At 44.5% G+C, this 13,168-nt stretch overlaps 1 protein-coding gene across 3 annotated transcripts in view; it reads right to left on the bottom strand.

Moving 5' to 3' along the window:
• Nucleotides 1–13,168, bottom strand: part of SIMC1 (SUMO interacting motifs containing 1) — a 614,032-nt gene that overhangs the window by 543,856 nt on the left and 57,008 nt on the right. For all 3 annotated transcript variants that reach the window (XM_069651451.1, XM_069651448.1, XM_069651450.1), the window contains exon 2: nt 417–1,916. In XM_069651451.1, the coding sequence (XP_069507552.1) occupies nt 417–1,916 (1,500 nt within the window). The remainder of the gene's footprint in view (nt 1–416; nt 1,917–13,168) is intronic.

Here is a 13,168-nt window from a genome sequence, read left to right as displayed (position 1 = left end):
TCCCTTGTGGAGAAGTCCATGAGTGGCAAGGATTGCAATGAAATTCTGGTAATGGGGAGTTTTGTCTTATAGGATTTTAAAATGTGTGCAGTGGAGTGTTGGAGGCATGGTGGACATTTACTTAGGAGAAGGATGGGGTCCATGCTCCTACGCCTTGCAAGTCAGAACAGGACTAAAAAGAGGTTGCCAACAAGATTGCTCTGGTCTTCATCTTCGCTACCTGCCACCCCACTTCACACCAGGGTAAACACTTTTTTCATTTAAAATAGAGGCCCATAAAATAGTCATCTTTTCAAAAGTTAATGTTTTAAATCAACCTACAAGGATGTTTTTGGCTCCGTTAAATGCGGATAAACAGGCAAAATAGACAATACAACAATGGACCCTGGAACAGATAACACCCAACCAAAATGTACCTTTATAGTCTCTGCATCCAACTTGAGGCCCTGGAAGAAGATGTGCTGTATGGGGAGCTTCCGGAAGTATTTAAGTTTGTTCAGCCAAGCCCGGCTTGCTACAACTGGCGTGTCAGCAGCATCAAGGGACCGTTCAGAATCCACTTTGTTTGCTGCAGATGGAGACAACTGTGGCACAGTGGTCCTTGAGGGGTCATGTGGCTCTACCACCACAAATCCCAGAGAGGGAGAAGAGGTCAAGTGGGGATTATGCAAAGTATTACATTCTTGAGAGACGCTGCTGGATGGCTCTCTCGTCATTGTAGGTATTCCAAGGTTGGGTCTGCTATTAGAAGAGGCTGTGCTGCACATAAGGGTCACATTGTTTGGAGAATGTTTACTATCCCAAGACTCCTTTCTAAAAAAGGTGGAGATGTTTGGGAGGCAGGTCTGCCTGCTATCACAGGATTCTCTTCTGGAGACATGGAGAGAGTTTGCTGGAGGTAGACTTGGGTGACGGGATTCCCTGTTAAACAGAAATTGAAATGTTTCGAGTGAGGCATTGCGGTCACTGAATTCTATGCTGGAGAAAAGATGGGGGGTTTGAGGGGAGGGCCTGCTTTCATGCAACTCCCTGCTAGAGGGATGGAGAGATGATTCTAGTAAGGGTCCGGTGACACAGGAATTGCTCCTATAAGGGGACAGGTTTTCTAGAGAAAGTCTGCCATCACACGATTCCCTGCTGGGGACGTGAGGTGAATTTTCTACTGACGCCGACAGCGGGGAATCATTCGACAAAGAAGGAAGGTTTCCTAGAGAGGAGCCATTATGTGACTCCCTACTCGAGCAATGGAATGAGGTTTCTAGCAGGGGTCTTTCATCACTTGATTCTCTGCTGGAGAGGAGAATATGGTTGTCTAGGGAGTCACTGTGAAACATTTTGGAGCAATGGGGAGGGTTTTCAAAGGAGTCTCTTCTGTAAAGAAGGGATTTCATTTCTCTGCCATCCTCCTGCACTGCTGGAGAAGCTGTAAAGCTGCTCTTGGAGCTACTGTCCTGAAGGTCATCTGACAGAGATCCTAATGATGTGAAGCTGCTTTTACTGCTCGAGGAGTACATGTTGCTGGGTGCCACAAGATCAATGTTATCCAGAGAGCCCAAGTCACTGCTTGCAGCAGTCCCATTATCACTCAGCCGGTCTCTGCTTTTGAAGCAGTCCTCCAAAGAGTTGGAGGTGGAAGAGTTGAACTCTGAAGAAGTGCCACTCTTGAACAGGTCCAACTCCGGGGAGGAATTGGTCTGTTCTCGAACACCATGGAGGGAGGACACTTTGCTAGATTCCTCTGATTTGATGAACATGCAGTCCTCCTCAGATTGATACAATTCGCCGTCTGATTCTGTTCTGGATCCAGACCTGTCCTGCATGTCTTCCAACCCCTCGAGGTTGGTCAGATCAATCACTCCACCATCGCTGTGCCTTCTGTCAACATTGAAGTCCTCTTCTGTTAAATCGATGAGATCCTATAACAAGAAACAAGCACACTGAAACATTCCCATTTTGAAATGAATTGCAGAGATAATGCGCTTAAAAGGACCCATGCAGTGTTGCACAAACATAACCGACAGGATGGAGGCTGAATCTACTAACAAAAAAAGGACTTTGGGAGCAGCGTATACATTATGAACCAGAGGCAGGTGGTAGGGGGGAAAAGGAGCATGTACATACCGAACAGAAGCAGTTAGGAAATGTAAGCATTTCTAAAGTAAATCGCAGCAGCCCCACTCATTTAAATATCCAGTTTATTCTAGCTGTACCTTAAAAAGAAGCACACAGGCTCTTCTTCAACCTGCACCGGTGCAGGAGAATGTACCGATATGCGCACGGGCTTCCCTACAATTTGCTCCAGAATATTCCCACTGCAGCTGTACACTCAGGAGTTCCATCAAGTTAGCTCCTATGTCACAGATCATGGCCTAGCACCTAGACGTCTTGCTATTAATTATTCTTGGATTTGTCCACCATAAGTCTACTACTGGATGTGCCCACACGTCTCTGCTGTGAGGTATTGCCAACAGCCATTTTGCTTCACTGGGACTTGCTCCCCTGTGATTTTGCCATCAGGTGTTACCCATTTTCTGTTGCTAGGTATTCCTGTTAAATTCTAGGGTGCACCAGGCTCCTCCAAAGTGACTCTGCCCAATGTGCCCCACTGACAGAATGTCCACGTGGCAGCTCTGGATAGAAAACCTCAAATGCCTCTACGTACTACCAACATGCTCATATTCTACTGTCCAGATCACAATAGTACACATACTGACTCTTAGGAAGATTTGGTTAGGATTTACTTCTAGGATCCAGATGCATCACTTTAATTGGCTGACCGGGTGTTTCCCTTTAGAATGGCTGACTTTTGAGTGGTTGAATGGCAAGGGGAGGTCCACACAACCTAGCTTTAAAAATATATATGCTTTACATGATGACACTGCATGAAGGAATTAAAATATACACATTATATACACATTTAAAAAGAACTCAAATGAACATATGTGGAAAACACAGAAAGTTGTCCTATGGACTATAGAATGCAGAAATAAGGACTTTTTGGAAGGCAAAAGGGCCTCAACATCCCATTCCCAAAATGTTAAATCCAAGGGTCCACATGAAAGAATGGGCCAATGTTATCCCACACTACATTAAGAAGAGATTCTGCACATGGTGCAATAAAAGCAGTTTAGACCCAAAGAAGATCCCCAGAGGGATCAGAGGCAGTCCAGATTAACTGTTCCGCTTGCCAAACTCCAGGTCAGAGCTTGCAAAGGTGAGTGATGACATCACCAGCAGGGACAGTCACACACACTTCAGTTTTGGATACGCTAGATCAGCACAGGGGCCATACAGTGGGTAATAAGTCAAAATGTAGTTAAGTTAAAAAAATATATATATTGTGTGTGCATGTGGTGGTGGGGTAAATACCCCCGAATTAAAAAAATTAATAAAAATCCTCAGCCATGTCCTTTTTCTGGCCACACACAATCGACCTTCATAAAGCAGAGAAATGACATAGAACACTACAGTCATGGGCAAAGGGAACAAACCAACCTTCATAGGTGAGTCAGAGATCACAACAAAAAATCCAGAGGAATAGAATGAGATAAGAGCCTGCAGAATAGAGCCCTTGGAGCAGCAGGCCCAGCCACAGTATGAAAGCCAGGGTGGCAGGGACTGGCACTACCACTAAAAATTTGAACAGACTCCAGATCCTGCAAAATAATGCACTAAGATGTGCCCTCAACCTCCCGCGCAAGGCGCACATATCCATGGTTAGAAAAGAAGTCCACTGGCTCTGATCCGTGACAGAATTAAGCAAAGAACACTGGTCATCACCCACAAGTGCCTATCACATACTGCCCCAACATACCTTTCTGACAAATTCGCTAGACACTGCCCCACTAGACCCACCAGAACACCTTACCTACACCAACTAAAGATCCCTAATTATAACCTAAAAACAGCAGGGGGGCTCCAGTTTTCCAGTGCTTGCAGCACAATGTTGGAACACCCTCCCCACTACAATTAGATCTGAAGCCGCATTCTGGCCATTCAGAGCCATGGTAAAATCATGGCTACTAGCTTAAACAGCCAGACTCTCACCGACATGACTAGCTAGCCGTCGCCCTCTACCTGTAGTAATGTTCACTCCACCTACAGCCTATTCAGGACCAACCTGTAACCCGGTCCACTTTAGCCACTGTAACTTTTTTTTCTTTTTTGCATATTCTCTGTACATACTTTTCTTGGTATATTCTACTCTTGTATGTAAGATTCAGAGCCTGGACTAATGTACATTCTGTCTGTTGTACTATGATGCTCGTGTAACGATATGTAACTCTGCTGTACACATGATTATGCGCCCAGTTACCTGAGGGTTCGGATGCGCTTTATAAATAAACAAACTAAACTGTGGTAGAAGATGTCCAACCCCAGAGGAATAGATCTGGAGGCCAGAGGGACCCTTGAAGAAACAAAGGCAGCAGAACAATGGCATACCTTCGTAGATTTAACAAGTGACAGTTTCACTCAAAGGTCACCCATCAGTCACAGTTCAGAGCAAGTGCAACTGAAGGTCTTCACACCTAGACGACAATAGCAGGATCCTGCTACAGGGATGCATCATTGAGTAAAGGGTCCAGCTGAGAAGGCAGCCATGCCAGGACGTCAGGAGGATGAAGTGCAAGGCTCCAGAGGTCAAACAGCACAACAGAGTTCTGAGGAGGGAACAGTGACAATCACTGCCTCTTAAAGAATGGATACAGTTGTCCCCAATGGATCGGAGGAAAACAGCACTGGAAACGGTTCCTTCTAGTCATGAAAGTAGTAGACGTTTGCCGTTATATTAGAAGTCACAAAAGATGCAAGTGCAGACCTCCCACTATGGTCCTCTAATCAGTTGTCTCTCTTAGGTGCTTTATGATCGAGTCCCAGCAGTTAACAAAGTTTCTGGTACATAATGCCAACTTCTATATTAAACTGGAGGGGAGAGGCAGGCTCAGACTGCCCAATAAGGCAAAAGGACAATGTCCTTAGGGCTGGCCCAACATACCAGCTAAGATCCGATTTTTGGCCCCCAAGTAAGCGAGTTTGAAGAGTTACTGCGCTGTGCAGCTGTTAGTTTTGGTCAATGTCAGTGACCAAATATGCTCTAAAATGAACTATTTGGAACCTCTTAGGCAGCAGTCAAATAGTTTGGACCATAATTGCAAATAGCAATTTGTTACTTTTTGTGACTGTTATTGGTGCTGTAAGGAAGGCATGGGTGTCCAGTCAAAGGGTCGAATACATCGATTCGAATTACAATCGTTTTGAGTCAAAAGGACCGAAAAAAAGGTTGAATGCCTTTTTTTAAATGTATTTTTTTTTTATTTTTTTGCTTCCGTATAGGTTTGGAGTCGACCCTTTTCACCTACAACCGAAGGCATGGTATCAAAGCAAGACAAGTGATCACAGTTCAACAGTGTTTATTAAACTCTAAAAATGGTTGGGATAAACGCCTAATCTAAACCTCAATCTAAGATGGGAGCAAGCTACGACCATCAAATAATAATAAGAAGAATACAGTCCTAGTGGAGTCTTGTCAAATAAAAAGGGCATATACTAAAAAAAAAAAAAAATAATAAAATTCCCAGTCCTTACCTCTAAATAAAAAATAGTGTGGGTAATGGTCACAAAGAAAGAAGGGTTCTCAAAAAAGATAAGTCAGGATGTTGTAGCCCGGGTCTCCCTTCCCCACGTTTGAAGCTTGGTGCTGTGACTCCTTCATTTGAACTGCTCCCGGAATAGCTTGTTTCCGCGTGTTTTCAGCCTTGCTCATAGTGTGCCAACGTGCTCTGCCTTTTATCCCTGTGGGGAAGGGAAAGGGCAGTCATGCATGCGTAGTTATCAGCAATTGCCCGACTCTGCCTAACCTTTGTGTTGGGACATGTCAGGTAAAAGGCTCTGCTGTTAGACCATTGTCTTTCACTGTGTGAGAAAGTGTTTGTGTAGGAAAAGGAGGAATGAACTTTTGAATATGCTACGAGGTAGAATGCGGAAAAGGTGGAACTGCGTCTCGCCAGTCTGTGTTCCACTTCCCAAACACCCCCCGGCACCATCCAGGTCATCCTCCCGCACTGGTCCACCCCCACAAACTGGATCCAATATCGATGGCTGTGTCCTGGCCACCAGGATGACAGATCCCCGGGACTAGCCAGTGAGACACCTTCAGGTTTCTCACAGTGCCCTAGTTATGTACCAGGCCAGGGGGGTTGCCGGCGAGCCACCTGTTGCAGACAACCACACAAACCGTTGTGGACAGACTTCTGGGCAAAGTCAGAGTTTGCGGATTTCAGAGGAATCCGACAGCCAGCATATGAAGTCACAGACTATTATCTTAAAAATCACTGTACTAGAAACTGCCCCAACATAACCCAAATATCCTGGCCGGATTTTACTCCCTTCCTTGATGATCAACTTTAGTCTTATCCACTACCAAGGATTACACATGCACCCTTACAGCCACAAGCGTACACCCTACCATTTTACCTTTCCATTTATTGGTCCGATAATATCCTACTCCTGGCTTTTCTTATCCCCTCACACTTTGCTCTTTTCACATTTCCTGTCCACACCGGACCACAGTCTGGTTCACCTTGGGCTGGGGGAACCATATACCACCATCAGGAAAAGCTCCAGCATTGTAAGACTACTACAATGGCAACTGTGCGTGTAAAATCTTTTTAGAACACTACCGAGATTACCCTACACATTCCTTTACGAGCTTCTGGCTGGAGCATACGTAAGAAAAGTCAATCTATATTGGCATTGCTGGTCTCCACTAAATTACTCACAAGGATAGCAATGCACATTTGCCTGGTAAATGTATTTCACAGAGCCGGGAGCTCTATTTTGGAAGTCTTCAGGAAGAAAACAATTCATGTAGGCTAAAATGGCTACAACTTGGGCGGTTTACTCTTTTAAAAGTACAGGGTCATCCAAACAGAACCAATACAACTACCTGGGTCAGGATACAGACCCAGGGAGAGTAAGGAACACTTTGGTGGTTGCCCCCAAATTTGGGGCCAGCAAAGCTATATAACTGACATTACTTACCCAGTAATAGCCTTTTAGATGCTTTCATCGGTTTAGAAAAGCATGCTGTGCAGGTTCTGGCATCTAGTGGTTGATCCAGAGTAATACGATTAGTTTACATTCAAAGTAAAAGTAGGTGTTGACAGGGGCATTTCTGTCACTCTGTGTGTGCAGGCTGCCACAATGTCCCGCTGTGACGAAGCCCTGGGATGGTTTACTTTCTGTCAATCCGTTAGGCAGACAGCAGGTTGTCTCCTTGCAAAGAGTTTTGCATTTGGGATGGGTGGGCACATGTTACTCTAAGCACTAGAAAAACTATTGTTGGGCAATTAACGCTCATCTTCTGATGCTCATCAATCCCAATTCACCCACCTGCTAATCTGCTCCAGTATGTGTACCTATGCTATAGTGATGTGTAAAAGTGTGCTCTGAACGCCACGTTCCCACTTTGAAAATACTGCCTGGAGGAGCATTGGCCGGGAATTTAAGCATAGCTTTTCTTCTCTGGTGCAGTTAACCCTTCCAGTTGGCAAAAACACCTTTTGTGCAAATTTTGAAACCCCTGAAATGAGCTACTTTTTTGACCTGTGACAAAAGCAATTAATAGCCAACTAGTCCTAGATACTGATTTGTTCTGTCCATGTATAGCATTACTGCTCTACACAAATCTAATGTGTATAAAGGTCTTTCTGCATGAGACGGTGGCCTTTTTGGAAGAATGCAGGTAGTTCAATGGACTTGTTTACATAAAATATGGAAATTCATTTAGGTGAAATGTTTTGCTGAGTTCTAAAAGCCACTGCGTCATTTGCCACAAATGGATCATTCAATGGCATTCAATAGTACGTGAATTCAATGCAATTCACGCACTCTTCTTATGCATGCAATGGAACCAACAAAGTTTACTTCAAAACACACTGTTTTAAGGAACGCTTATGAATACGTACAAATGGAGGAAGCATCAGTCCGTGCAAAACTGTTTAAATCCCAGTTTTGAGCCGCTTGAACAGTTGGTATGTTCATGCATTTAACTCCTTCAAAGAATGTGTTGAAGACTGGCACTTTCCAGCATAAAAAAACATATGTTGCGATGCAGTGAATTCTATAGAGGTAAAGAGCTTTACCTTAAGGCAAATGACAACTAAATCACAGTCTAATCAGCACAGAAGTTATGTGACCATGTATCCAGGTGCCAATCCACACGATTAATGTATGTGTACCACACCAAATGGCAAATCTTTTCCATTTGTTAAAGTGACAAGAGTGTCTGGTTTGTGGGCTTTGAAGAGGAGTAGACCCACTCTCTCTGGTGATAGATAGGTGAAAATATCATTCAGGGCATGTACGCCAACTTCCTGTCTAACAGTGTAAAAGTCATCACACACATCATTAACACAGAATATAGATTTCTGATATAGAATATAGGTCAGCAAAAGGCAGCCATATTACATCATGTACTACAAATAAACTGCATGCATTAAATCTCCTGAAAAGTTAGAAGTGTTAAGCAAACAGAACATATAGTGCCATGTGCAAACTCAGGAAGGGAGAACATTGAGCAGAAGCCAATATGTAGTGATTCAGCAGTTTAAATAGCAGAATATATTATTTTTCAATAGTGTTGCTGGCATAAATTCAGAGGAAACATGAGCCAGACTGGGTAACCAATAGAAAGCCAGACAGCTTATATATGTCTTGGACACAGTGTGCTATGAAGTGCATCATTCCAAAACCTGTTTTTCTAGTTTTAAAAGGTTGCAACACATGTCGTGTGATTTAGAAAAACTGCATAACACCTAGTCATGGTGATTAACATAAATTAGGTAATTGGGACAGAAAATGATCATGTGTTTCAGGAAGTGTTTATGTCCAATGGAAAACAAGTGATGCATTTGACCTTTAAGTATACTGGCCTATCAAAATAGAAGGTACGTACCAGTTTAAAATTGTGTAATTTATGCCACCTTATAAAATCATGATGGATGCATAAATTCAGCGATAAATGTTTTCTATCCTGTGACATGCTGCCCATGTGTCTCTTTCTTGCATGGTGCATATTTATTTCCAGTGAAGGCGGACTTTAAAATGGAGTTATGGCTAGGAACTGACCTCTTTAACAGCTTCGCTGGGGAGGTTCATGCACCTTGGAGGGAGATAAAAGTGTCCAAACTCTGACCTCAGGTACCTGGCTACCAGGTTTAGCTTAGGAGGATGTGGATTGGTTAACCGATGTTGATGTCATGTTGAAGCATACATTGGGTTGAAGCATACATTGGAAGCAGCCCAACGGAATGTACTAGTGCATTGCACAGTACATGGAAAAACCACACACATTGACACCCATGTTGTTGTGATCGGTATTAGTGTCATGCTCACATGGTGTAGTTCGTGGACTATTCTGTGGATTTGAGACATCTGGGGCTAAGCGGGAAGTGTAGGCAAATATTCCTGCCAGGGTCACCTTTAGAGCATTACCTTGAGAACCCCCTCTTCTGTGTGCCTGTAGGGGAAGGAGTGGCATTAAACATTTATGTTTTGAAAGTTAATCAATATCTGGAGTACCCCAACTGGCAAAAACAGATGTGTGCTTTTGAGGTTAACTCCCATTAGTGTTCGTCATTTCTGCTGAGGCTGTCTGCTAAAAGCTGTACTCCTCGAAGATTCTGTGCTTGTTGCAATATGCTCCTAAGATTGGACCAGTGTCAAAATCAGTTGCACCACCCATGTTGAATAATGTCAGGGAATTTGATGCCACCCCACCTGTTTGTTTAGATAAAACATCACTATCGTGTTGTCAGTTTTGATGGGAAATGTACTCGTTTACAATATGTGTTTGGATGCTTAATAACACGTTTTGTACAAACTTTAGTTCTAAGACATTGATGTGCAGAGAAGCTTAACTTGTTGTCCTCGTTCCCTGAGAAGTGATGTGATATGATGAAGGTATGCACCCCACCCTTGGAGGAAGGTATTGGTTATCGATCACCTGCACAAGTTCACTGATGAATGGTCACCTCTTTAACATGCATGAGGCCAGGGCTGGGCGATATGGGCCAAATGTCAGATCTCTATATTTTTGGGCTGAATGGTGATATATGATATATATCTCGATATTGTTTATGTGGGTTAAATGCTCAGTTGTAACCCGCCACCTACATGCGAGATCGCACAAACATCTTTATTTAGTAGACATAGATCAAAATAAAGTGCAAATCCAGGGTTCCTCTCCCCATTTGAGAATACACACAGCTGTGTATATATCAAAATGTAAATACAAAATGGTAGTAAATGAAATAACGTATATATCTGTGTATATCAAGTGTTTTGAAAGCCTTGACCCTCTGCATTGAAATGTAGGCTAGTGTTTCTGCTGTATTTAAATATGCACTTAGAAATATCTTTATTTGTGCCAGGATCAGACTATTTTAGCTTATTTATGGAGATTCCCAATTAATAAAAGGAACATTGTACTATTTGGTGTATTCCCAAAGCACTGCCTCAGCAGGTTTCTGAAAATTAGGCAGTTGTCCAGCAAGAGTAGAATGGTATGCAACCTGCCTATAGCAGAGGCGAGACAACCGCTGCCAATAATCTTCTTTAAGACACAAGGTGCTTTTGTTATGCCAAAATGGAATAACGTTTCAACTGATAAGTTTATTTGATCTACATTGAATTGTAGGAACTTTCAATGGCTCTGAAACATGGAAAACTGAAACCACGCATCTCTCATGTCCAAAGTTGTTCTGTAAGCTTTCTTCTTTACTTCTGCTGGCCACAGGTCAAGGGATGGTGACATGAGTCCATCCTTTTTTGGGCATCAGCAAGTAAATGTTATACAATACTGTGTTTCTTGAATAATGACCTCTTCGAAAGCTCCTTATTATAGAAGTACTGCAACCTCTTCCTTTAATAGGATAATCATCTGATTTTTCAGTAGGGTGCAGCTTTTTTTGGTGGTACTGTGTAGGGCATTTCTTGAAATTCTATACAGCATTCATGTAGCACGGTATCTAACAACACTCCCGAAGTGTGGGTTCCATGTTTTATGCCCCACACCTAGTGGAGCTGCAAGTTAGGAAAGGGACTATTGGTAGTCACTGTTAAGGTGTGGTACTGCCCTTGGCAAGAGACCCACATAGACAACCTTGTCCTCTGTGATGTGGTCTGTACTGTCCTTGGGAAGAATGGTTGAAGGACTGTTGTGCAGACTGGCTCACTTGATATAGCTTTTGGGAGGATTTCAGGATTATTTATCTGGAAAGTCTTCTGGAAGACGTCCCTCTGAAAGGACACACAAACTAGATAATGCCATAGTGCATCAAGTGTATCTAAATCAATCTTAACCTTTTCAAGACTCATCAACCTCCTTACCAAATGATATATGGCGCCAATGCAGAATGCAAGACAGTTTAAATCCTGTCATAAAGTGTAAGGAGCTGGCAGAGGCAGCAAATAAAAGGGGAAGACTGGGAAATTGTCCAAAGAATAGCTATTCTAGCACTGCCAATAACACGTATCCAGCAAGTGGTCTTCCGCAAGCAAATGAATTGGGATAAATTGACTGCTTGCAGACAAGGAGAGTCAGTTGAAAAATATTTTGTACGAAAGGAAGAAGCATTAACCTCGTTTAGTGGAATGGACATGGCTATGCCAGAAGGACAGAAAGCCTTTAGTTCACATTTTGTAGAGGGATTGTTGCATAGAATGACATACTAGGAGTCTACATGGCCGACAAACTACTGCTCAGATTTTGACCATGACTAGATATTATGCAAATCGCCATTTTAAAGATAAAAGGAGAAAAATAAAAGAAAATGAAGGAATTAAAACCCAGAGCACTAATGCAACAGGCTGTAGAGGGGTGCTGACCCCCCCTTCCCTTAACGTTAACGCAGTACAGATAACATGATGGGCAGATAATGGTTCTATTATTGCAGAAATCAAGGTTATAGAGCCTTTTTATTAAAGCTAAAAAGTGCACATGGCACTGCAATATCTGCGTTAAAATGACTCAGGAAGGAGACCACTAGGGGGCGCGTGAGGGGATGGCGGCAAGCTGCTCCCGCCTCCACCAGCAATGAACCGATGAAATAGTGATTTTCCACCCAGAGATTTCGGAGAAAAATATGGCTGCCGTCGGATAAAGTGCATGGTACTCGAATAACAGGAGGGGAAACGCAGAGTCAAGGGTGCTGAACGGCGACGCGAGAACGCTGTGGGGCCTCCGGGCAAACGAAGAGGACGCAAGGCCTGCGTCACAAGGAGCAAACAGCTGTGCACCAGAGCGAATCCCTCCCCCGGGAACCTGGCAGGACTCAGAGGCACGGGGTCATACCATAAACCCCACCGAAGCTGCAGGGAAGAGCGGAAAAAGGGGCCCGGACGCTGAGCCCTGATCGGAGAGCTGGCGTTGCGACCCGACGTGAGGAACACTGCGTGGCGAACGGAGGAAAGAGGTGAGAGTGGCCCGTAACAGAAGCCCCCGCTCTGCCCCCGTGAGATAGCGTAAAGTCCCAGGGAAGCTGGGAGCCCTACCCGTGGGGGGAGCGGGACCAGCACCCACTGCCAAGCACCGCCTGCAGCGCATCAGACAGGGACCTCTGCACAGTGTCCCCCCTCACCCCATAACTAGGAAGGAAAGAGCAGAGGGGGCGGCGGAGAGACAAACATAAGTAACGGGGGTATTTGGACACCAGTTGGGACCCAGGGACCCCATGTAGCCCCCAAAGGGATGCGCGGGGAGAGAAGGAGGGGGAGCCATAGGCAACAGGGAGCAGTGAACTGTGGGACACCCGTGGACTTCAGCCGGAGGCGGGCTAGCACCCCTGCTGCAGTTCCACCAACACCCCTCGCTTAACTAACAGCACAAAAGCGGAGGGAGGAACGTACTGAAACAGAGACCAGGCAGCAGCCGCACGTTGCTGAAGGGGAAAAGGCACCCACCTGAAACACACGGCACTGCGCGGCCTCCCCCTCCCCTCTGCCCACCAAGCCCAGTGAGATACCAAGGAAGGACCAGAACCTCACTGGGGGACCACAGGGTCCAACGAGGCACCCGCTCTGCAACATCCTCAGATGGGTGATTTGAGAAGGAACAATAGAGACAGCAGGAAGGGTTGGGGCAGACTGAAAATACAGTGGCTGGATC

This window comes from Ambystoma mexicanum, chromosome 3p, assembly GCF_040938575.1.
Source record: "Ambystoma mexicanum isolate Mex_15411 chromosome 3p, UKY_AmexF1_1, whole genome shotgun sequence".
NCBI classification, from domain to species: domain Eukaryota; kingdom Metazoa; phylum Chordata; class Amphibia; order Caudata; family Ambystomatidae; genus Ambystoma; species Ambystoma mexicanum.
Note: the sequence above shows the minus strand (reverse complement) of the source record. Positions and strands in the feature narration are given on the sequence as shown.